Source organism: Coenobita brevimanus, chromosome 94, assembly GCF_032717465.1.
Source record: "Coenobita brevimanus isolate Jiangsu-jjx chromosome 94, ASM3271746v2, whole genome shotgun sequence".
Lineage (NCBI taxonomy): Eukaryota > Metazoa > Arthropoda > Malacostraca > Decapoda > Coenobitidae > Coenobita > Coenobita brevimanus.
Window position 1 is genome coordinate 26,883,308 of NC_137047.1, and position 26,657 is coordinate 26,909,964.

Genomic DNA, 26,657 nt, shown 5'->3' on the forward strand with positions numbered 1-26,657 from the left:
AGAAACGACCCCTAGTACTGCAGAAGCTATAATGAAGGCTACACCAAACCTTTCAATCCACCTCTCCCTCCGAAGTTTAAAGATCGCAAGAATAATGTATTAAAAAAACGTAGTAAAGTGGGTCATCTTTCCTAAGCTAAAGAAAGTATGGAGATTGCAAGAATGTAATATAAATGATATAGCAGTGAAGCGGGCCATCCAGGCCATCCAAACAAAATTAATTATAGATTGACACACTTATAGATTCGCGTGGGTGGTACTGGACGTCGATCAAGAATGTGAAGCCCATTATACCCTTTCTCAGGAAACATGAATGAGAGAATTTTACAAAGCCTTTGCCAAAATCGGAACACGAGTGACCGTGTGAAGGATTAAGAGGTCCCCTCGGGATTCTTAACCTTCCTCCTTCCCTCTTCCGTTTTCTTTCCTCTACACACACACACACACACACACGACGCTTAAATAATAAAACAATGTGTAGCCTCTATTTATCTGTCAGTGTCCTGATATCGGTCCATATGAGGAGGGATGGAGGATGAGAGTGGCCCGGGTCGGAATGTGGGGAGGAGTTGGGAAGCCATGAAAGATGAAGAAAAATTATTTTATTTTATTTTATTGTTTTATTACTATTCTTTATGAAAAAACATAAACTGATTTACAATAATATTACTGATCGAAGGATCAACAGTAATATTTCCTTTATAAATATTCATTATATTCTAAAATTTACATTGAAAATACAATCTCTCTCTCTCTCTCTCTCTCTATCACTCGATATTCATGTCTCCCTCATCTAAACCTTCTTCACTGGTGGAATCCCCCTGCCCCCATCCCGTCACTATGAAACACACACACACACACACACACACACACACACACACACACACACACACACACACACACACACACACACACACACACACACACGACGCTTAAGTAATAAAACAATGTGAAGCCTCTATTTATCTATCAGTGTCCAGCAGGGGCGCACCATGGAATTTTCTAAGGGGAGGTCCTCATTTGCCACTTTCCTGAAGTTTACATATAAGTTTTATAGTTCTAAGTTGTGTGTGTGTATGTATATATATATATATATATATATATATATATATATATATATATATATATATATAAATATATATATATATATAAATATATATATATATATATATATATATATATATATTCTGATAGAATGATAGATTTTTTGGTAGGTCGTCAGTTATTTAAAAAAACGTGTGTGTGTGTGTGTGTGTGTGTGTGTGTGTGTGTGTGTGTGTGTGTGTGTGTGTGTGTGTGCAAATGTTGTGTGTGTGGGCAAAAAGCTAGGTGAAGAGAGGGGATGGGGATGGATAGGAAGGCAGGAAGGATGATGTTTTGAGTTCAGGGTGGGTGAGTCTGCATGCTAGAGAGAGAGAGAGAGAGAGAGAGAGAGAGAGGTGAGGAGTGACCACTTGTCCCCTGGGAATGACCAGCCCCCCCCCTCTCTCTCTTTCTCTCTCTCTCTCTCTCTCTCTCTCTCTCTCTCTCTTTCAAGGTAGGTTCTGTAGTAGTGAATAATAATGTCAATGCAAAGTATAACTTAACTGTGATATAAGTATTATAAAATAAATAAAACATTGGAATATATTTATAGAGAACAACTACAAGAAGTCCCCTCGAGACGTCAGCATATGGAACTGTCATTAATTCCCTGTGGGCCAATTAACGTTCACCTTCATACATGTCTACACTCTTCTGCCACAATATTCGCCATAGATTCCACAATATTTCTCCTCATCTTTACTTTCCAATACAAAGCATACCATTAGTCATGATAATGATTGCACACACACACACACACACACACACACACACACACACACACACACACACACACACACACACACACAGAGAGAGAGAGAGAGAGAGAGAGAGAGAGAGAGAGAGAGAGGGTAGATGGGGGAGGGAGGAGGGAGACAAGAAAGGACGGAAGCAGAGGTTTAGAGAGAGAGTCAGTCAGGAGGTGCTGTGACCTGAAATGGCAACTTACAAATTCTTGATGACAGGCGAATCAAGCTCAAAAAAAATAAAATAAAATAAAATAAAAGGAATAATATGCTATTAAATCTAAATATACAACGAATAACTGGTCCAATATTTTTCGTTTATTTTTAGCGCTTTGTAACAAAAAACAAAAAAAAAAGTTGCATCCAAAAACAGGAACCACAGTTCATATTGACCTGTGAGCATAGCGGGTCACTTATACCCATTCATTGATTGTGTGTGTGTGTGTGTGTGTGTGTGTGTGTGTGTGTGTGTGTGTGTGTGTGTGTGTGTGCGCCTCTTGCCCTCAAGGTTGTCCCTGGCCAGCTTGTATTCCCACAGGTCGTTAAATCAGATGCCTTCGGCCTTTGACAGTGACTTTGGAGTAAAACAGACGATATTCTACATTCGTTTTTCCTGAGACAGACTTTAGTATACTTGTCCATCCAAACCGGCCCCAGAGAAGCGCCCGCACTGAAGGACAACACTCAAAGCAGACCCGACGCCCCAAGTGTGCAATTGTTTTTATACTTACTTTTTTTACATGTTTGGGTCAATTTATGAAGATGATGACACAAACACTCATCGTTTACGCAGAGAAACGTACCCGGTACTGGAGGATACATTACACCACGCCTGGCTCGTGTCACGGAGAGATGCATAAAACAAAGTGCATGTAAGAACCAGGGGGCTCACATTATCACGTATACATTAGCAAGTGCCCACTCATTCGCGCGCGCGCGCACACACACACACACACACACACACACACACACACACACACACACACACACACACACACACACACACACACACACACACACACACACACACACACACACACACACACACACACACAAGGAAGCACCACCACGCAGCCAGACACTGAGACTAAGATATGCACACGCGCTTAGATAAACACATGCACCCACCAAGTGTAAAAACGCTCTCTGACACACTCCCACGCAGCTGTGCCAACATAAAAAAAAAGAGCACACAGACGGTCAGACTTGAGTAACAAACGCCTGTCATCACCATTATCATCATCATCAGCAGCAGCAGCAGAATCTACCATCATCATCATCCGTTATCATCATCATTAACAGCAGCATCAACAACATTAATATCTATCATCACCATCATAGTAGTGTTCATCTTGATCAACAAGAAGAGCAAACGAAAAACAAATAACTCAAAAAATGTTACAATAAAAAAAAAACAGCAATGACAAACCAAACAACAAAAAAATAATAAAAATAAAAATAATAATAAATAAGTAGTAATATGACACGAAAATTCATCTGTTTACGTTCAAGGAAAATGTAGGAGGAGTGGCATTTCCTCCTCTCCCTTATGGATGTAGGTGTTGATATGGGTGTGGCTGTGTGTGGGTCGGGTTTGGCTGTATTGATGTGGCTGGATGTGGGTGTGTATGGGCTTAGGTGTGGCTGTGAGTGGGTGTGCCTGAATATCGGCGTGGCCCAATACGAGAGAGAGAGAGAGATTTTTTAGTCATTGATTATATTACTTTCTCAAAACAAAAAGTTGTGAATGTTGTGAGTAACCAGAAGTATGATTAAAGGCGAGGATGGGAGTGTATATATATATCCACATTAAAACCAATACCTACTTCCTTTCTTTCCCCATGTCACCCCGCACCATTCTCTCCTACATCCTCTAACCTCTCCCCATCATTTTACACTTTCTCTCCCCTCCGTCAGCACCCCTCCCCAATCCTCTTTTCTCTCTACTTACCCCAATCCAGCCTGAGCCTCCCCTCCCTCCATCTAGAAGCCAAGCCACCTGTATGGATTATCGACTATTGACCACTCTTACGTGAGAACAGCAGAGGGCGTTTACCAGTGGGAAGCCAAAAAAAACCCTTCCCCTCCTCCCCCTCTTCTACCCTCCCCCCTCCTTCCCACCAATACCACTCAATCTACTCATATTATCGGTTCTTTTTTCGTACACTCACATACTGTACATCCAATTTCTCCACATTATTACCACATCTGTGACGTTCCACTCTTTCATCACACACACACACACACACACACACACACACACACACCATCCAAAATCCCACTTAGTATACATGAGTCCACCAGTGAATGTGTAATAATGAATCAGGCAGACTGCATCAATACACCCCGCATCCATCCATCAATCCAGCCACGCTCCAGACAGCATCAACAGAACACAATCATCAGTTCTGGCTAAGATCGATAGCCACGTATTGTAACTGAGGCAGTGTGCGTGTGGAAGGGACAGTGAAAGAGTGGGATTGGGAGTGTGGGAAAGTGTGAGCAGGAATATAGGACTGTGCAATGGGTGTGGAAAACGTTGGGAGTGTGGAAGAGTTTGGGAGTGGGGAAGTAGGAGTGAGAGGGCCAGCAGGAAGAGCGAAAGAGATGGGGAAAGAGTGGGAGTGTTGGAGAGGTGGGGAAGGTGGGGTGTAAATAAGTGAGAGTGGGCTGGGGAAGGTTGGCAGGTGTCTACTGTTGTTTAGTTACTGTATTATTGGGGTCTAAATTTTGTTGCAAGGTGTGTTGTGTTGCGCTGTGGTGTGATGGGGAATAGAGGGATGTGCAGATGTATGCTACGACAGTTGGAAAGTTTGTGTGTGTGTGTGTATGTATATATATATATATATATATATATATGTAAGTAATATTCTTGTATATATATATATATATATATATATATATATATATATATATATATGTAAGTAATATTCTTGTATCTTAGCGATGATTATGTTACTTGGTTCACATATCAGACGGTGATAAACATAACTTGCTTGGTTAACCATCGGTTGCCTCAGAACGATTGTTTTTGTTTGTTGAGTTATAATTTTGGGTAACCTCTTTTGAATTTCTGGCAGTCATTCAAAGTTATCTGCATTTCTTGCTTTTGTTATTGTTATGCTTATAGTCGTACTGCCCTAACTGTCCCCTGTCTACATATTAGCTGTCTCTTGTCTAAAAATTAACTGTCTCCTGCATCTAAGTGCTTGCTGGCGCCTCCCCAGACAGCTATTTATCACCTCATTCTGCTAGCTTACTTTTCATTTATAAACTTGATTCACTACCCTTTTAAAAAAACAGCGGCATGTTCGTTCGCCTAGTCATTAGACTGTACCATCCTAACGTACAATACCGGTACGTGTGTGTGTGTGTGTGTGTGTGTGTGTGTGTGTGTGTGTGTGTGTGTGTTTAATTAAGACTTTCTAGGGTAGTTAGTACCGGTGATATGTGTGACGCCATCTGTTGCACGTAAGCCTGCTGGATCGCGTTTAATTGGGCTGTGGCTATGCTTAGAGTTTTAGCGAAAAAGATGTCTCCTTGCATTCGTGATCAGAAATATTGACTTGGCAGCTCTCCTTGATATTCGTAATTTTCTCAACCATTTTCTTCGTAACCGTATCTTGGGATCAGATCTATGCGTTGTTGTTCCAGTATTTCTTTTGTTTTCCCCTCTGGTTTATCCTACGATCTATCCTCGTCCCCGCATTTATATTTCCCGTGCCATATCATGCCATCTACCGGTTTTAATTGCCTGTATTTACTGCTGTCCGCAAATCTCTCATGCACCTGTCTCCATTTTTTCATAAAAATTCCCTTCATCTGTATCGCCGCTTCCCTCTTTATTTGTCTTTATGTTCCGTTGTTGTTTTTGTAGTGTTTTTTCATTGTTTACCGGGACTGTATCGTGTCGCTTAGGTTGATTGAGAGTACGCCAGGTCAAGTTACACCGTTACATCAATCGAAGTTAAAGCCTGTCACGTTAGATTAAACTAGGTTAGGCCAGGTTGGATTAGCTTAGATTAGGGTACGTCAGTCTGGTCAGATCAGATTACGTTAGATGAGATCAGTGTAGATCAGGTGAGTGTAAGGTGAGGTAGTTAGCTTAGTTGAGGATGGAGTAGCTAAGGTTATGATAGAAGATAGGGTAGGTTAGTATGTAAAGCCATGATGTGTTAGCGTAGTTTAAGTTACGTTAGGTGAGATCGTGGTATGCAGTGTTTTCTCCCTGTTATCTTAGCGACGATCTTGCCTTTCCCCTGTGTTGTGTCTCAGAGCGAGGTTTTACGAGGGCCGCATGATGAGCCTCGCGTGACGCCCCTCAAAACAGCCACGATAATTGACCCTATTACTGGGGGGCATGACGTCAGGAGGGGGGCACCCAGGAGGGGACTGGAAGAAGAGAGACTGGAAAGAACCAAGGGCGGCGGGGAGAGATTAGAATAGCAGAGGGGAGAACGAGACTGGAGGCAGAGCAAATGGAAGGAGGGTCTGGAAAAGTTAAAGGAGGGATAGGGAGAGATTAGAGGGACTGTTAAAGGAAGGGGAGGGATTTTAAGAAAAGCTAAGGGAGGGGGAGAGAGGGACTAAAAAACTTGCAAAGGGAAGAGGGTGGAGAAGGTCTGGCAGAAGAGTAGGGGAGGGAGTAGTTGGGAGAGGAGCTATAGAAAGAGGAGAGAGGAGGAAGGTATCGGAAGAAGACCAGAAGGAAGGGGGAGGGAGAGACTAAGAAAGGGTGATGAGTAGAGGAGGATATGATACAGGGCTCGAAGGGATGAGAAGCAGAGAGAGGAAGGACACTGAAATGTATGGCAAAAAATCAAGGGGGAACGAGACTGGAAAAGGGACTAAAGGAGGAGAGGGAGAAATGAATGAAGGGTGAAGTGTTAAAAGACTTAGGAGGAAGAAGGGAAAGAAAATGTGAAAAGGTAGAGCGCTGAGGGATAGGAAATTGAAGCGACGGAAGTATAACGGAAAAAAGCCTGAAGAAAAAGAATAAAGAGTGGCAGGGAGAGATGAAAAGGTGACAGAAAGGAAGAAACATGAAGATAGGTATTTGAAGGCCGTGGAAGAGAGAGAAGGGTGGAAGAAGACTGGAAATGAGGGAGGAGGAAAATACGAGAAAAGGAAAAATAGAAAGACGAAGAAAAAAATGGGGGGGGGGGATAGGAAAAAGCAAGAGGGAGAAAGAAGGGTATTGTGAGGCGAGGAGGGGGAAAGATAAGGTTAGAGAGTACGGATCACGAAGAAGAAGAAGAAAGAGAGAGAGAGAGAGAGAGAGAATTAAGAGGAAAAAAGAGGGGATGGTAAAGGATGAAAAGTTAGAGAGACGGAGCTGGAACAGGAGGGGGGGAGGGGCATGGGGAGAGAAGAGGAAAGGAATCAGGGGAAAAACTTAGATAAGGAGGAAATAATAGGTAAAATAGGAAACGGAACAAAGGAAGGGGTCTTTTAAGGAAGATGAAAAATGAAAGAGGTGACATGGAAGGGGACTAGAGGGAGAGGGAGGGTGAAAAAAAAGAAGAAAAAAAAAGGAAGGAAAGGAAACAGTGACATGGGAAGGGGAAAAGGCAGAAAACAGTAATAGGGAGGGTGAATGCTGCTATTTGACAGACAGGCATCCTGGTAGATTCGGCAGGTAGGTTAGTTAAGGAAGGAGTTAAGACAAAGGTAGGTGAGAAAGCACGGATAAATAGACTAGCTTGGAAAAATTGGGGTGTGTAAGCAGGCAGACTATAAGGCAGGCAGACTGTTAGGTACATAAGGAAAGGTTTATAAGGGGTTGTAATACTGAGGAATAGCTATATCAATAAACAGGGAAGAAAACAACTACATAAAAGGTAGAGATAGGTAGTTAGGTAGGTAGGTAGGTAAGTAAGGAATAGGGTAGATGGGCGTGTAGACGGGGATGGGGGGAGGAAGGGGGCAACGCTCCCCTCGCTAGCACAGTGGTCAGTTGGAAGTCAGTGTGGCAGCCTGCGTGGTGTGGTGTGTGACTGTGGTGGTGGTGTCAGGAGCCTGGTAGTTGTGGCAGAACTGTTTGTGCTTGTGTCAAAATCCGGTGCTGTGAAAGAGTGGGTTATTTGTTTGTTTTTTGCCTCACTTTACCTGACGCCAATCCTAAATTTATTCAGTGTGGGCGCGACAGAAATTATACGAGCTTTTCTTTCACAAGTTAATGTTAAGAATATAGTGTTGCTAAAGAGCTGTGGCTGTGTTAGTAGTGTAGTGAGGTCGGAGTAATGGTGGAGTCAGAAATCTGTTATGGGTTCATAGTAGAGGCGGTGTCAGAACAGGTGTTTGAGGTACCAGCAAAAGATTGATCATGTCAGCTAAGAGTTCCGGCGTCAGAACCTGGTGTTGTCTATGACCTGTGATGGTGTCAGTTCGTAGTGATTGTATAAATATACTAGTTTTGTTGACAGAGTTGGAGATAGGAGATACATAGTGGTATGGTTTTCTGATGCTGTGGTACAGTCAGTTTTGGTGACGTCGGAACCCTGGAGCAGGTGTCAGTTAGTAATACAGATGTCAGGCACCTACGGTAGGAATGTTCGTTTGTAGTAGTTGTGTTAGCGTTAGACTCAAGGGATAAGGAGTAGGTCAGGTTTTGAGTGTACAGACATGCCCCACACCTTCCCAGTCAAGAGATCCAGCAGTGAATCAGACGTGGACTAACCTTGATGAATATAGTGTTTGTTCATAAAAAAAATAAAGAAGAATTTTTTTTAGATATAACACAATAAAAAATAAATTAAGTAGCTTAAGGAAACAGATGAAAGTAAAAGCTGTAAGAATTGGAGTACAGTGAAATATCAGAAGCCGTCGGTAGGTCAGGTCTCTCATAGAACAGATATGGATTTATTGTACAGTCCCAATGGAGTAACAGAAAGATATCCAAGAGATGCACAGAATTGTCAGGTAAGGGTAGATAGAACCAATACCCCAGAGTGGAAAAATGTGGTAGTAGAATGACGCAGTTATGGTTCCGATGACGATGTAGATGTCAGGGATGTGGTGAGACAGGAGTGACAAAAAAAATCGGGAGATGTTGGCCAAAGATTCAGTAGCTGTGCGTGTAGCGGTGTCATAACTCAAGGTCTCAAATATCGTGGCGTGTCAGGTACAGTTCCGAATATAAACGGTCCCCCGCGTGTCCCGAACATGCCAACCACATTATTTATTGCAATTGCACCGTGTATTATTCCCCTAAACAGCAGTGCAGGCTATGAGAAACTCTGACACCATAATTATCTGATTTTATAACACTACATCTTCAATTATTGGCGCAAAACAGACTAAAGAAAATATGAAAATAACTCCAGAGAGTCCCCAAAATATTTAGAAGCATACTTATGACTCCAACAAACGCAAACTTCCAGCAAATCAAAATTAAGCTATGAGGTGGCGGTAGGGTGTCGGTGTTTACGAATGGCCTGGCCTTGGCTCGCGTCCCCAGCGTAGGATGCGTGTCCCAGAGGCCCGTAAAGTGTGGAATCTCAACCTAGGGACTGTCTCCACTGCCTCCTCTACCTCCATCACCGTCTTCTAATCAACTCGGAGAAATGATCGACCACTGCGTTTGTTCCACGTAAGTGGAATGGTTTATTTCAGTTATGCCTCAAAAATGTCCAGAAATTATTATGAGTTTAGGACTAAATTACCGACAATCCTTCCCCCCCCCCCCTTTTTTTTTTTACTCGGAAATATCGTGGAATTATACTGGAACTATTTTTAGATGTTGATGTAATAATCTCCCGAAAATCACAGTATCTGAATTATTATATACAGTATGTTTATGTATCTGAGAGAGGGGGGTGTGAGTTGGGAGCAGGGCAGTGAAATGGCGGGGGACAGGGCGACTTGGAGGCGATTTGTTTGTGGCCACCCCAAACGGGATTGAGGCGTCTGGCAATAGATAGATAGATAGATAGATGTTTATGCCCCTAAAATAGTTTTAAATTATTGTACTAGCTTTATTGGCAGATGTACTAAATTATTCTACGATGTAAGTAGTTGAAATAGTGTACCGGTACTTTGGATATATAAGTGACATTATTATTTTACTTATTTTAGGTATTGAGTCATTGTAATTTTCAGCAGCTGTATTTTTTCCCTAGGTAATGAACGCGGTAGATGATTAGGTTAGCGCTAAGTTGTACATAAAAAAAAAAAAAAAAATCCTCTGTTATACTGTAGTGAAAGATATACTTGTCTGGGGGTAATTTTCTCAGATATGCTTCACGTGACTACCGTAATTATTTTGATGAAACAGTCATGAATTAAAAAAAAAAAAAATGGTATTAGCGCCACTATTTTAAAATCATTCTCCACTTACCCAGCGACATTTTGGCCTAACCTCTATCATGTAATTAACCATCTATCTATCTGTCTATCTATCCATATTGCCAGACGCCTCAATCCCGTATGGGGTGGCCACAAACAAATCGCCTCCACGTCGCCCTGTCCCCCGCCATTTCACTGCCCTGCTCCCAACTCACACCCCCTCTCTCATATACCTCCCCACCCCATCCCTCCATCTCATCCCCGGCCTCCCCCTCCCTCTCCCCCCCTCCACCTCACTTATATACACTCCTCGTCAGTCTCTCACCCTCCATCCTCTCCACATGGCCAAACCACCTCAGTGTGTTCCACCTAATGCTTCCTATCACATCCACATCCACACCACAATGCTCCTTTATTAACGATCTAGATAAGGATTAACTTGCTTATTTGCAGCTGAAAAAATACCGGTACTCGTTATTAAGTAGGTGCTAATTAATGAGCCAATATACCCCGCTAACCTAATAACGCTGTCGTAACTAGTATTGTAAATAATTAGCGAGCTAGAGGAGGGTTGATCTGTCTATTAATAGTTACAAAAATACCCGTTTTATTGAATCAGTGGCACAAAAGGGTTCAGTGTCTGTCTCTGCTAACACAATAATCTATCACGCAGGGTAAACATTGTCCTAAACTTCAACTATTATTTAGCAGTGTTGGTGGGAATTGATATATTTACTTCGTCAATAATCACTCAAGTTTTTTTACTGTATATTATAACTCTGTGTAATTCCCCGTTAACACAATAATATAGACCCAGATAAGGGGTGATTTGTTTATTCGTAGCTAAAAATATAGCTACCGAAGTTATTTAATTAACGGCACGTGATATCGCAAATGAATTCCCCGCTAACTCAACCACCCTTATCTTTCATTAGTATGTAGATGAAAGAACTGATTTTCGTGTTGCATTAAAACATTACCAGAGTTATCCAACCCCTTCACACAGACGATTTCGAAGCTAGGAAGGACCTCAAACAGTGAAGGGGCTGGGAAAGGCTATGTCTAATACCTTCAATTCATATCAGTCCCTCCTGGGCTGAATAAAATCGTCTGGAGGCACAATAGGAAGGAAATTACACACGAAGAAATTCAGTTAAGGCCTTCTTCAATGATGTATTTTTCCTTATAATTTAGATTCCTTCAGACGGTTTTACTCAGCTTAAGGAGAGAAATCAGGTCGTGGAGGAGTTAATGCAGACTGTATCAAACCTCATCACCATAAATAGCTTACCCAAAGTTTACAAAATCGTCTGGAAGCAACAGGAATGAACCCCCTCCCCTCAAAAATGACGTCATGGAATTGATTGGGTGGTACAGATTGATTCGATGTAATACCCCCCCCCCACTGACCCAAAGCCTTTCTCGAGTTACTTGTTTCTTTGTCATGGTTACTTGTTTGACCTTTGAGAGAGAGAGAGAGAGAGAGAGAGAGAGAGAGTGTGTGTGTGTGTGTGTGTGTGTGTGTGTGTGTGTGTGTGTGTGTGTGTGTGACCTTTGAGCTGGCATATGCGACCAGTGAAGTAAAGCCTCGTGATCAATAACGTCATTTGTTACCTATCTGTTAGTTCTGTTATTACATTTACCTCTCTCTCTCTCTCTCTCTCTCTCTCTCTGTCCTTCCACATTCTTACACTTCCCCCTCTCTTCATCACTTTTTCTCACCCTCCTTCACCCTTTCCAGTCTTTCTTCAGCACTCCGATTCTTCTTCGCCTTTACCTTCTTTACGTCTCCCTCCTTTCTCCTCTCCCTCCTTCCTGCATCTTATCCTTCCATCTTTCTTCATTTCTCCCTCTCTTATTTCTTTCTTATGCCTTCTTCCCTCCCGTCCCTCCGTCCCTCGCTCCTCCATCTCTTCCTTCCCCCTATCTTTACCTCATGCTCTTCTTTCTTCCGTTCTTCCTCCTCCTCTCCCTTCCTCCACCTCTTCTCTCCGTACATTCCATTTTCCCTCCTTGTTCTCTCCCCCTTCCTGTATTTCTGCCTGTATTCTGTACCGTGCAATGTGTATTTGTTTGTAACCGTTCCCTTCCCTTCCCTTCGCTCCTATTCCCTCGTCTCCCTCCCTTTTCGTCTGCCCTATCCCCTTCCCCACCTCCCTTCCACCCAACTCACTTCCCGCCCTCCCCACCCTTACCCCTTGCCCTAACTCCATCCTTACCCCTTATCCCAAACTCCCTCTCTTCTCCCTACCCAGTACTTCATTTCCCTCATCTCTCTTCACATCCTCCTTTTCCCTCCTTCCTTCCAACAGGTACCTCCTTCGTTATCCCTACCCTTTTCCATTTTTCTCATCCTCCGTACCTTTTTTCCCCACCTCCCTTCATCACTACCTCCATCCCCGCCTCCCCTCCTTACCTTTCCCCTCCCTCCCTGTCACTCTCACTACCGCGTTCCTCCCGTCCCCTCCCCTCCCACTCCCTCGTCCCTTCCTCCCTTCCCTGCTGTTGATTGCTGTCGCTCTTATTGATGTGCCGTTCTTCATACCGTACATGTTCTTTCTTCCTAAGCGCTATTAGTCTACTTAATGCTTGTGCTGCCCCGCAAGTACATTATTTTTGCGTACGTTTGCCTCGTGTACATTTCCCTGCACGTTTTTTTTTTTTTTTTTTTTTTTTTTTCCAGATGCAAAGTTTCTCAGTGTACCGTACGTAATTGTGTACGTTGCTTAGTGTACTTATATTTTGTACGTTTCTTCGTGTCAGTATTGCCTCAGGAACAGTACGTTTGTGTCCGTACCGGTATTGCCTACGTACGCTTGTGTCCGTAGTGTTTGTGTACGTTTGTGTCCGTAGTGTGTGTACGCATGTGCCTGTAGTGTCTCTGTACGTTTGTGTTCTTTCTGCCTCTTACATGCGTTTACAGGCGTCTTTATTGCCTCTCATGTTTGTTTCTTAGTGCATGTATTGCCTCTCTGTGTACATTTTCTTGTTCATCGTCCTGTTTTTATCGCCTCTAAACTCTATTAGTGTCCGCCTTCTATAATTGACCGTATTTTTCTGTGCAAGTATTTTCATTGTACCAATACGTATTATCTGCATGTATTCTCTGCACGTATTCCATCTGTATATATGCTCAGCTCGTATTTTTTTGCACATATACCCTCTGCACTTGTTCTAAGTTAACGTATTCTCTCAGTTCACACGTTTGCTCATTGTGCACGTAGTTTATTCTGTGTGCACTTCCTCACAGCAAATAACCACAAATTGCACGTATTATTGTGGTCTCGGTGTACGTGCCCCTCCCTCGTGTACGTACAGCCAGGCTCTAACAAATTGCACCACCAAACAGTTTTCTTCGCCACCACCATTCACTACACGGAGAGGGGGAGGAAGGGGGTCTGGTCGTCTGGTGCCACGGATACAGTTTTAGCCGTGTGTGTGTGTGTGTGTGTGTGTGTGTGTGTGTAACTTTAGCCTGCGTGTGCGAGAAAGTACTGTGCACGTTGTATGTCCTTTGCGTAGGCCTATGTGTAGTTTGGGTATGGGACTTCATTCCCTCCCCCTCCCCCCCAAAAAAAAAAAAAAAACTCATATGGTTCAGTCGATGTAACAGTTATTTTCCTCATGTACATAACTCTGGACGCCGACTAAAAGGTCCGTTCCCTGAGGTCCAGCAGTATTCACTCACACCAACAGAAGGCTCGACACATGTCACTGCTTGACCGATGATGCCGAACTTTCTGGATTGAGATTTGCAAGGCCTGTGTTCGCAAAAGTTGATATCATGCAATAAATATTTTGTTATATAAAGGAGTAAAAAGGTTAAAAATATATATATATTTCAACATAATTTTGAATCTCATACTGAACACGCGACTTTGCAAGCCACAATCCACTTTATGGCAAATGTTTCTTTCAGCTGAGAAAAATCTGCCGTTACGCCAAACTGATATTACTGGTACTAAGTGTTCTTCAGCTATTGCAAGAGTTAATCACTTGGCCACCACCTAACATATGGATCATATTTGGTTGGATAACTTAAAGGAGAGGTGTAGCCACGAAAAACCTCTCTCTATTTATTTTTGTTTCGACTTACATATGTGCAACAGTGGCCTAGCGACGGCATTTCATGTACTTTATTTATGTATCTTCATGTACTTGATAATTTACTCTTGTTTAGCATACGAAACGTGGATTTTCGTATGTTATTTGAAGTTCTAGCGGACTGGATGGTGTTGAAGCTACTGCACCTTTTATTCCAACAATTGTTATTTTGTTTGATAAACTTATTTTTACTGCGCCGAGTTATTGGTGCCATTGCAGTTATTTACCGTACGTGGTGACTGTTGTTTTGATGTAACTGCTAATATTTCTGATGTGCGCTACTGACGCGGTCATTTTTTTTTTTTAACTGATGTGAGTAATATTTTTTATTGTTATGGCTGATGATATATTGTGTGACCTATTAGCATAAGTACTATCAAAGTATTATTTATTAATGATGTACATTGATGGGAATGTAGCTGATTTTGCTTTAAATGAAGCAGTCTCAGAAGATATCCTGTTGATGCTTTTATTATTATCGACATTAGTGTTTGGAGTTACATTTCTTGCCGGTGACGCAACCTTAATTACTCCCAAAGACCTGAATTATTCACTGTAGCTTAGTTATTCTTTGGACCTTAATATTCCTGTTATCTTTATTATTACCTGCAACCTTAAATATACCGTCTGCTCTTAAATTCTCTCAGATCCTCAATTATTCTATATAACAGTCGTTTCCTAACTTTATATTCCCTATGACTTTCATTATTTCCATTAACAAACATCCTAGGGCCTTGTGACCTTTAATTATTGTCTGTTACCTTAAAAATTGTATATTGCCTATACTATTTAATTCAAGTGCCCTATAGTCTGACAGATCGAAACGTAGGGTTTTGGTGGAGTCACCCCCTCCCTGCACTGTTGCCACGTTTCCGAGCTGACCTCTCCATCAGCGATGACCTTGACACTGTTTCCCTCTTGTGATCTCCGTTTTTCTAATACCCCCTATACCCCTGCCACCAACACCCCCTATACCCCTACCCCCAACAACACCCCCATCAACAACACCCGCTATACCTCCACCACCAACACCTCCTATAAATATAGACCCCCACCATCAACACCTGTATAATAATTAGCCGTTGATAATTGCTATACTTTTATTGAGAGCATACATTCTACCCTATTGCTCAAACTCCCTAATCTTACAATCCCATCTGTCTTAATCCTTCCCACTGCCTTCGTTCCTAAATCCCTTAATTGATCTATTTTTAACCTAAGTGTCCCCACACCTTTTAAACCATTTACCTCTCTGTCACTATTCTCCACCATATGTATCAACTTGTATTATATTGTGTATAGAACTTTCATACTGTATGCTGTACTACTGTATAATGTATAAGAATACCCACTGTTTAGTGGAAATAAAGTTTTATTATTATTATTATTATTATTATTATTTCTCTCTCTCTCTCTCTCTCTCTCTCTCTCTCGCTAGATTTTGTTATGTGTCATCCATGGTTTTTTACTTCCATTTTTATGTATGGATTATAATTTTGACTTTATTTCCGCACCACCCTTGAGGTAAAAGTCACGGCGCGTTTTTTTTTATAGAGGTTTCCCCAATAGGCCTAAATCCTGTAGGGGGTTGGTGACCTCCCACAGCGTACACACAAACACGTGTCGCGTGAGTGCTGCCACCCCAGAGCTGTTTGATATATTTATTTTAATTATGAAAGGATCGCCTCTTCCCACTTTTATCCCTTCAAATTTTCTTGCAATTATACTTGCTAAATTAATTAGCAATGTTAGAAGTGTTGGGGAAGTAAATAATAATTAGAATATTTTTAGAGCAACACTGCCAAATTTTTATGCCACGTTTCTCTATTATCGTATAATATAGTATGCAGAATAGTTTTATTCTTCCTTGATACATGTCAGCACTTTCATTACAGTTATATTAGTATGAGTTATGTTTATGTATCATTCCTACTACACAAACCACAGGCGTTATACATCGTAGGGTTAGGAAACATGGCAATAGTGTAGGGAGGGGGTGACTCCACCCAAACCCTATGTTACGAGGAGGAACACTATAACATACCCCTTTTCTCTTCTCAGGTCGCGAGGGTCACCGCGGGGACCTCCCTATCTGGGCGAGGAGGAGGCCAAGTCCTGCTGCGGCCTGCTAGTGACCCAGGCCGTCAGTATCCGATGGTTTATCATCATGATCGCCTTCGTTGGCCTCTGCTGCACCGTCGTCGGCACGGTGCTTGGCGCGGTCAAGACGTATAACTCTGAATACGTCACCATCACGCTCCTTATGATCGGTAAGTTACGGAACCGGATTGTTAAAGGTTCGTATTCTCCCCAGTTTGGTTTATTTTTAAATGTGGGATATTAATATACTCTTCCACGATGTGTATGTAACTGATGTCCATATCCAAAAGACAAAAATTACATATCGTGCAAGAGAATATTAAGAGGCACTAGGCATCATGGTTCATTTTGTGCTTTTTTTTTTTTTTTTTTTTTTTTTAAGTATCTTAGTACCCATCCCGTCGAAATAATGGCACACTGGGTTTGGTTGATAATTGAGCTACCGGGTCACCATCACATTTCTTCATGGGCGGTCAATAACTTGCTTATGATTTCCGTGCCTGTTGTAGTTTTCTTCCGGCGACGCACCTTATGATCGGTCATATTTAGGTTCACCTTCGTTGTCGTGTTGCTTTAGTACTGGAGTGTTGCATCCATCTCTTTGAAATATTGTCCCTCCAGGCACCGAGAGTTGGCTCACGCTCCCAGAGATGATGTACGCATTTACCGTGTAGATACTGTATATATCGCACTTCTAATTTCTGCCGCAGCCGTCTCGATTATATTAACTGCAATAACTAAGCTGCCAAGGATTTCATGTTTGAGTCCCTGTCATGAAATACAAAAAGCCCCTCACCGGCCACACCGGCCTCTGACACTAACATAACGGGAGGATAAACTCATGAGAAACTTTGTTGGACAAAAGAGAGTGCACAACACCCACAGTGAACTTCTACCCGGCAACAACACAAACCACTCGAGCCTACCCTACCACCCTTAACCTTTCGTAACTTAAACTTACCCAACTGACGTATCTACCTTACATATCGTGACCTAATCAGTCTAACAGTCTCATTAACCTAGTGCGCCAAACTACATAGGCAAACGCACCTTGGCAAACCTGTCTGTATCCTAATTTAACCTAACCTGCCTATCCTGCCGTGTCTTAACTCCCGAAAGTAACCAAACCTAACTTATTCTAACATACCAGCACCATAAATGTAACCTAATTTTGTTCACTCTAGCCCATGCATACATCTTTCACATAAAACCACCACCACACACTTTCACACAGCAAGGTTAAATCAGGATGTGCTTAATATTACCCTAAGTTACTACCACTGCGTAATGTAGGTGTTGCTAATTACGGCTACCTGTCAGAAAATAATGTATAGCGAATGAGGGTGTTTGAAGTGAATGTGGGTTAAGGGAAGCGGATAGAAAACTGGCATGGAAATTTTATAGGAAAGGACGAAATGAAAATATATATACTGCCTGAAAAGAAAGAAATCGTAATAATTATGTTTTCGTTGCTTTATATCACTGAGTTAAACCTGTTCCTCGACAAGGCAAGTCTGAAAGCAAGGAGTATGAGAAGGCACTGAGAGAGAGAGAGAGAGAGAGTTTGAGTGAGAGTGAGAGAGAGACAAGGAAGGAGGAGGAGGGCCGGAAGGAAGTGGTGTGTATGTGGCTAGTGTCGGAACCCACCCGTGGCCCACCTACCATTATGTGCCGTCTGCCTCACCCTCCCACCCCCCTCCCCCACCACACCCCTTCCCTCCCACACACCGCAACACACACCACTCCATCCAACACAGGCAATGACACAATACTTAAAATATCACGGCAATCAGGAAACAGCACGAAGAAAGTCACAGCAAACGGAACAGCATGGAAGACAACACCACTCTACATTCAGGAAACAGCACCCACTCTCAAAGCACCCAGAACAGAGCATAGCATAGGATACAGCAGCACTCAGCACTCACAGTACACAAGTTAACAGAACCCAGCATATCACAGAAACACAGACGACACAACACCAACTGGGAAATCACAACACTCAGGACGGCTCACGGAATTCAGCAGCACTCAGATATACAGTATTCTGATATTCAAGCACTGAGGAGACAGCACTCGGAATAATATACAGGGTACAGTATTCTGGACATTGCAGCACTAAGAACAGCTGTGTATACACAAGCACATCATTCATCACACCGCTCAGAATATAGAGTATCACAGAACTTTTTTCATCCTCTCTTTCTCTCTCTCTCTCATATTCTTCTCCCCATCCCTATTTGCCTGTAACGACCTATAAACACGACCCCCCTCCTTTCCCCACTGGTAACGACTCTTTCCCCCCTCCCTCCCCCCTCGTTAACAAGCTTGGAGTGGTGGTTAGTGGAGGATGGGGTGGTTGGAGGGTGGGGGATGATGGCATTGTTACCTGTTATTTTTGTCTTATCATTATTTCTCCTCGTTCTCTGTCGTTTTATTTTTCTGTTTCCTTTGCATACTTGTTTTTTTCTTTCCTATAATTTTCCAATTGTTGCGTGACCAATTCTACTTCCTCCCTAATTTACCTGCCTCTCCATCCCCCATCTTTCATCTCACCCTCAGATTACCCCGCCCTATCCTTCTCCCCCCATCATTCCTTCGTTTAGCTTTCCTCCCTCTCTTCCTCCTCCAGCCTATCTCCTCCTCTCGCCCCCTCCCCCTTTCAGCTATATTCCAGCTATGCCACCTTCCATCAGCTAACCTCCCTCCTCTCCTCATTTCCTGCTGCTTCTATGCGTTTCTCTTGGTGTTCCTTCCACCGTTTCATATATCTTTGTCAGTCCTTTCCGTCCCCTCATTTCTCATTTCCATATTCTCTCTCTCTCTCTCTCTCTCTCTCTCCCTTTTTCCTGTTCCCCTCTCCCTCTTTCTTCATCCTTTCTACCGCTTTCTCCACCCTGTCTATCTCTTTCCCTCCCTCTTCTCCTCCCTTATGTCTCCCTGCCGCTCTTCAGAAGCCGTAGAAGAGGGTGTGGCCTGCTGGGAATCTCACGAAGGAAGATCTTTTCACTGTGCCCTTAATTCTCTCTCTCTCTCTCTCTCCCATTTTCTTTCTTCTCGCCTTCTCGCTGCTTTTATACATTTTTTTTTTTGGGGGGGGTCCAGTTTTTTTTCAGTTTTTCTCTTCTGCTTTCACTTTTTTTCCTCACATCTCATTCTTTCACCTCTATTTCTCACTATTTTTTCCCTCTTCCAATTTCTCCCACTTCTGATTTCTTCCACTTCTGTTTCTCACTTTCCCACTTCTGTTATTTTGTCATTTCTCATTCTCGTGTTCACTTTCCCCTACTTTTTTATTTGTTTCTCATTTCACTTCTCTTTTAAAGTTAGGGATCTCACTTCTCTCACTCCTCGTCTTCTCTCACTTTTCAGTCTCTCTTTCATCTCTCTCACTCCCATATTTACTTGTCAGCTCTCTTACAGTTCTAATTTAAGCTTCCAGTCTCTCTCTCTCTCTCTCTCTCTCCCTTCCTTCCTTATCACCCTCACCCACTTTTATCACCCTCTCTCCTCCACCCCCCTTCTCCCCTTTGCCCTGATTTCGTGTGATCTTTATAGGCTTCTGAGAGAGAGAGAGAGAGAGAGAGAGATTCACTTTTTTTTTTTTTTACCCCTAACCTAGATCTTTCTTTTTTCCTTCCTTCCTTCCCCTGTCTTCTCTCACTTGCCCCTCCCCGTCTCCGTACGTCTCCTGTTTCTCTCCCTTGTCGCACACATTTCTTGTCTCTATCTCCCTCTTTTCTCATCTTTCCACGCCTCTCCTTCTCTCTTTCCTCCTCACCTTTCCATTCCTCTAATCTCTTCTTCCCTCCCTCCCTCCCTATTGACACAGTCTCTGCCTACTTTTACACGCCTTACATGGGCTTCTTTCTTCACCGTCTTTCCTCTCTCATTCATTCAGATTACCTTGTCTGTCTTACCGATTCCCTTATGATGGGAGTTGCCTCGTGTGGATCAGTTGGCCTTCTGCAGTTACCCTTTTTATTTGTTCAACCCTATCTTTTTCTTTCTCCCACATTTCCTAACCACCTTTCTTCCCCAAATTACTTCTTGTGCGATGTCACATTCCTTATCTCTTCCTTTCCTTCTTCCTCCTATTTTTCCATTCCTTCCTTACCCCACCCATTTTCTTCCTCCCCTCATACCTTTCCCGCCATTGTTTATACAGTTCCCAAACCTTTTTTCATTTTCCTTCGCTCCTTTTTATTTATCCACTTCAGGCAATAGTCTGCTCATACAGACATTACAGAAGAATATTGTACGATGATAGAAATTTATTACAGCCGGGCATAGATGAGTGAAAAGATACTAGTAATGGGGATACGGTGTGTGTGGTGGAAGCGTTGGTGGTAGTGGAGAGTGGTGGTGGTTGTGGGAGTAAAGGTGCTGTATGGTGGTGAGTTGTGATGGTGATGACGGTGGTGGTTATGGTGGTAGTAGTGATGAAAAAGGTGGAAAGTTTGGAGATAGGAAAAGCTAGCGAAGTGGTGATGGGGAGAGTGTTGCTTCCGGTCTTGTGGTGACTTCCTGTGCTTAAGATAGGCGGATGTGGTGTGGTTCCTGCTTCGCCTGTACCTACTTCACCTGTACCGCCCTCATCCATATGCCTCACCTGTACTTGCGTCACTCACATGTACCCTCATCTGTACCTGCCTCACCCATGTGCCTCCCCCGTACTTGCCTCACCCGCATGTGCCTTCATCTGTACCTGCCTCACCCACACCTGTCTCACATGTACCTGCCTCGCTCAGACCGGCCTCACATGTACCTGCCTCACCCATATGTGCCTTACCCCCTCACCTGTGCCTTTCTCAACCACAGCTGCTTCACTCTCACCTGCCTCGTACTCCCAGCCGCCTCATACCCTCTCCAGCCTCACAGTGACACCTGCTGTAAAACCACTATTGCCTTACACCCACACCTGCTCACCTACGTATGTTACTGACTTTTAACATTCTTTACCTACTAATTTTTGGTTTTGTCTACTATGATTTACTAGGTACATTCACACCCACCCACTCACAACCACGCTGATCCTTCTCTCTCTCTCTCTCTCTCTCTCTCTCTCTCTCTCTCTCTCTCTCTCTCTCTCACACACACACACACACACACACACACACACACACACACACACACACACACACACACACACACACCAGCACCCCCTCACTAATCTGCCCAAGTTGCCCACATTTCTTTCTTCAAACTCACTATTAACTTCGCCAGTACACTGCATTCACACACACACACACACACACACACACACACACACAGTAACAAGAGTATAAAGAGTTTGGAAACAAAAAATCTTCCTGATGGTCAGCTGATTTTGTTCATATCAGCCATAGTCTTCCCCCGCCAAGGAGGTCATATTTTACCCCGCGTTGGTTTGGCTGTTTGTTTGTCTGTCTGTTAGCAGGATTACTAGTTATGAACGGATTTTGATGAAATTTTGTGGAAGGGTGGGCCATGGGCGGATCTGGATTCGGATCCTGAGTAAGCCGCACAATATCTCCAAAAGTTCTCTGTGAATTTCAGTGAAACTTTGTGGAAAGTTGGGCCATGGACCAAGAAAGAATTGGTTAAATTCGGGGGCGGATTCGGATCCTTTTTACTAGCAGAGGTATGCATGCTCTGAGCGCTTTCTGGTTCCCAGTGACTTAAAAATATAACTGTTTTAGGCAATTATTTTAAAATGTCTGTTCTGTTCCTTTTATGTACTGTATATATATTTCGTAGCTATATTGTTTCTTCTATTTCGTACGAGTGGATTTTTACAGTATCTGTGAGGTAGGCATACTCTGGGTTTATTATTCAGATACTTTTTAAGTAATGACTTTCAATTTAAAATTGCTTTAGTCTGTTTCTTTGAACTGCTTTATGCTTTGACCAGTACTATGTTATTTCAGCTTAATATGACTCTTGTTTTAGTCTTTTTAAGTAAGAAAAGTGTACCAAATAACAGGTACTTTAAAGTTTGAGGTCAGTATGGACAGTGACTCCTATGTTTACTTAGTAGTTAATTGAGCCCTACAAATGACTGGGTAATTGCTGTTTGGAATATGATTACCAGTATGACTTAGTAGTCTATTAGCTTACCAACACCTTTTATCACATGGGCCATTACTGCCATTACCACGCACGGCAGCCCAACCACTCATGCCACTATCTTCAGTCACTCACCCACCACCATCCCTTCATTATCATCATAAACTTACTGCTCCCACCCACCTAGCACCACCAGTCAGTTGCTCACCATCCACCACCACTCACTCAGACTCGTTCGGTACTGCCTACAACCCACCTTTACCCTCCCAGGACCCACGTCTCCTGCATTTTCATTTTCAACATGAGTATAAAAATTGACTTGCGTGATGCGTGTCATTTCACATTACTGAATATTCTACACACTGACACGCCATATTGGTATTGTCGATTTTCTGCCCATTAACTCGGAAACAGAATACTAATGGGTGTAATGTTCTGGTAACAAGTGTGATATTCTGGTACAGGTCATTGATGCAATTGTTTAGATACAAAGGTGATGAGGTGTAACTACCATTAGCATCATAACTTGATAACTAAGCATCATACCTACTTTAGGAAATACAGTATATCTACACTGAGTACTGAAGATGGCAACAATATTGTTAGTGTTAAATACCTGCAGAGTGGTAATGGATTGTGTGTTGCAGGAGTGGGAATCGTGCTGATCACAGTGTCTGGCGTGGCGTGGCACCTGACCTCCCGTGATGCGCCATGCCGGGTCATGCTGGGTCTGGCTCCACATGACCCCAACCGCGGGGAGCCACGCCGCTTCATGGCACGCATGGCACCCGCTTTTGGACGACCCCACCACCCCTATGCCGGTCAGTACTGTAAATTGAGACAGGCTTTGAAATATAAATAAGTAATGTTTGGTTGAGACATTACTACACATTATACAGTGGTAAATGTGATATCTCTCATGACTCTCCTAACATTATTACAGTTTAATGTTGCCTTGAAATACCACAGTGATGCCAGTGCAACAGTGGTGTTAAATTACAAACACGCTATCACCATATCTCTCAACTCTTTAGAGAAGACTCGATAATCCTTATTATAGTCAGTCAGTAAACCATGTCCCTTGAAGGACTTTTTTTTTTTTTCCTCCAGTGAACATTATTCCAATCTGATTCAGTTTCTTTAAGTTCTTGAAATTTATACAGACAGTCTATTTTTGTTTAGTCAGCCCATGTCCCTCTATGTTCCTTCATATGTAAACAGACATGTCAGTGAAGGTAGCATTCTTGTCAGCAGATGTGTTCTTGATACTCGGTAATATGCGTGTGGTGTCATAAGCGTTATTACTGACAGTACCCCCACCACCCGCAGCCATGATGTACCCAGAGTTCCAGTACCGGCCACCACCCCCAAGTTACCAGGCATCCATGCAGGAGTACCGTCTGCGCCTCCTGCTGCTCGACCGACACCACGCCCACCCACCACCCACACCACAGGCACCATCACCACCACCCACATACCGCTCAGGACTCAGGGGGTCAGTCACCAATGCATCGACGCACAGCAGTGACCAGAGACAGATAGAATGACAGATAGATGAATATTGTTGATTAATAGATATACAGACAGGCAAATGGATAGAATGATAGGTAGATACAAATGCACATAATGGATAAGTCCTAGTGAATGAAGATGGTAGCCCCTACCCTGGGGGTAGGGGGGTTTCAAGAATACTCCCTCAGCATCCCTGCTTGTCGTATGAGGCGACTAAAATAGTTGGTGGTGGGTTAGCGCCCCACCCCCTAAAAAGAACTAACTAAACAGGCGAACAAGGTGCCTCGGACCAGGACGGATCATACGTTGACGACCAAGGAACAGACAAAGGACATTCTAAGGATGGGAACGTGGAATGTGAAAGGAGTGAATGATGAAGTGCTAGAGGATGCAAGAGTGGATGTATGTGGATTGACTGAAACTAAATGGAAAGGTGAAAGAGTGAGAGAATGGGAATATGGTTTAGGAATATGCAAGGGAGTTAATGAGGATGAGAGGGCAAGAGAGAGTATGTCTGATGAGAAGCAAGAAGTGGAAGGAGAATATAAGAGAGTATGGAACAGTGGGTGCAAGGATTGTATGGGTGAGGATGAAAGTAAGTATACAAGCTTGGGTGACGGTATGTGCATATGCGCCGACAGAGGACTGAGTGGCAAGAGTGAAAGATGAGTTTTGGACGAGAAGGAGTGTTTTTGACTGGAGACGTGAATGGCAAAGCTGGGAATGTACGAGTGGATGGAGTGGTTGGTGTGCCAGCTGAAGTAGATGGGAATATCAGTCCTTTGGTGGACATCTGTGCCAGTAAGGGGGATTTGTTGAATGTAGTGAGTGAGAGCAGTGTGAGTATAAGAGGTTGGGGAATGGCTGGGAGAATAGATGAGAGGAGGGAGGAAGAGATCAGTAGGGCGGAAGTAGTTGAAGCAGTGAGGAAGATCAATATGGGAAAGGCCCCAGGAATTGATGGAGTGTGTAGTGAAATGCAGAAGTATGAGGGTGAGATTGCTTTGGAGTGGATATGGAAGTTATGTAGATTGACTTGGGAAGAGGGAAGGGTTCCAGAGGACTGGAAATCAGGTATAATTGTTCCTTTATACAAACGAAAAGGGGAGAGAGAAGTATGTGATAACCATAGGGGTATTTGCTTTCTTAGTGTGATTGGAAAAATATATGGTGGAATACTTATTGATAGGGTTAGGCATATAACAGAGGAGCTAGTAGGAGAAGAATAAGGGGGATTTGGGAAGGGAAGAGGGTGTGTAGAGCAGATATTTGCTCTAAGATGTTTAGTGGAAAAGTATCTAGAGAAGGGAAAGAAAGCGTATGCTGCCTTCATGGACTTGGAGAAAGATTATGACAGAACAGATTGGCAAGGTATGTGGAAGGTATTAAGAATATGTGGAGTAGATGGGAAATTGTTGAGTGCTGTGAAGAGTATGTACGAGGGAGCTAGGGCTAATGTGCAAGTGGATGGTGAGCTGAGTGAGTTCTTTTATCTAAATGTGGGACTGAAGCAGGTATGTGTGATGGCTCCATGGGGGTTGTAAAGGAGGTGCAAGGTAGGGCAGTGGATGTGGGGGTGGCTCTAATGAATGAGGGTGAGGTGTGGAATGTTCCAGTGTTGCTATTTGCTGATGATACTGTATTGATGAGTGAAGGTGAATGGGAGATGCAAGGTTTGGTGAATGGATTTGGGACAGTGTGTAAGAGGAGTAATCTGAAAGTTAATGTAAACAAGAGTAAAGTTATGGTGTTTGAGAGGAATGAAGTCACAGAAGGCATAGTGAGGTTGGATGAGAGAATGTGAGTGCATTCAAGTACTTGGGTAGTGTGATGAGTAAGGATGGAAATTTTAGGGATGAATTGCTTGAAAGGGTACAGCAGGGAAGGAAGGTTGTTGGTTTGCTGAAAGCGGCGATGAGAAATAGGGAGGTGAGTATGGAAGTCAAGAAGTCACTGCATGATAGTATTGTGATCCCTACCCTGACATATGGAAGAGAGGCGTGGACCTTGCTAGAGGGGAACAAGTCAAGAGTGAGAGCAGTGGAAATGAGTTACCTGAGAGGAGCATGTGGAGTGACATGAAGGGACAGGTTGACAAATGAATAAGTGAAAGAACATTGTGGGGTGGATGTGGATGTGATTGAGAAAATTAGGAGAAATACACTGAGGTGGTTTGGACATGTGGAAAGAATGGAGAATGATAGACTGACTAAGAGGGTGTATGTAGATGAAGTGGAGGGAGGGAGACGGATGGGGAGACCAAGGATGAGTTGCGAGGTATATGAGGGAGGGGGGAGTGAGTTGGGGGGAGGGGGGAGTGAGTTGGGGGGAGGGCAGTCAAATGGTGGGTGACAGAGCGACTTGGAGTCTGCGGCCACCCTTTGCGGGGTTAGGGCGTCGGTCTATTGATAGATAGACAGACAGATGTAGAGGTACAGAGGGATGGATATTGTGTGTCATTCTCATCGTAAATATCAAGACCAACTTGCCCAGCCCCAGGTTCCTACACTCCTCATGGGGCGACATAGGATTGGATATGTGGGTGTGGGTGTGTGGGTGTGGGTGTGTGCGCGTGGGTGCACTTTTTATCAGTATGCAACCAAAGTATGATAGTCTTAAGGATGTGATTTTGCCCGTGTGCTTTATCTTTCCCTCCATGCCAGCAGATCAGTGTGTCCTAGTTTTGACCCACTAAATGTTAACCTCTTCACTACAAGGATGATTTTTCTGTATGACACTGAATGGCTCAGAAACAAGGGCACTGACTTCTTGGCTAAA

General features: G+C 43.3%; 1 protein-coding gene across 1 annotated transcript in view; it reads left to right on the top strand.

Moving 5' to 3' along the window:
- LOC145412869 (uncharacterized) overlaps positions 1-26,657 on the top strand; it is a 409,292-nt gene that overhangs the window by 375,232 nt on the left and 7,403 nt on the right. Inside the window, exons 5-7 of the mRNA XM_080282669.1 lie at positions 16,281-16,489; positions 23,015-23,188; positions 23,697-23,862. Of these exons, the coding sequence (XP_080138795.1) occupies positions 16,281-16,489; positions 23,015-23,188; positions 23,697-23,862 (549 nt within the window). The remainder of the gene's footprint in view (positions 1-16,280; positions 16,490-23,014; positions 23,189-23,696; positions 23,863-26,657) is intronic.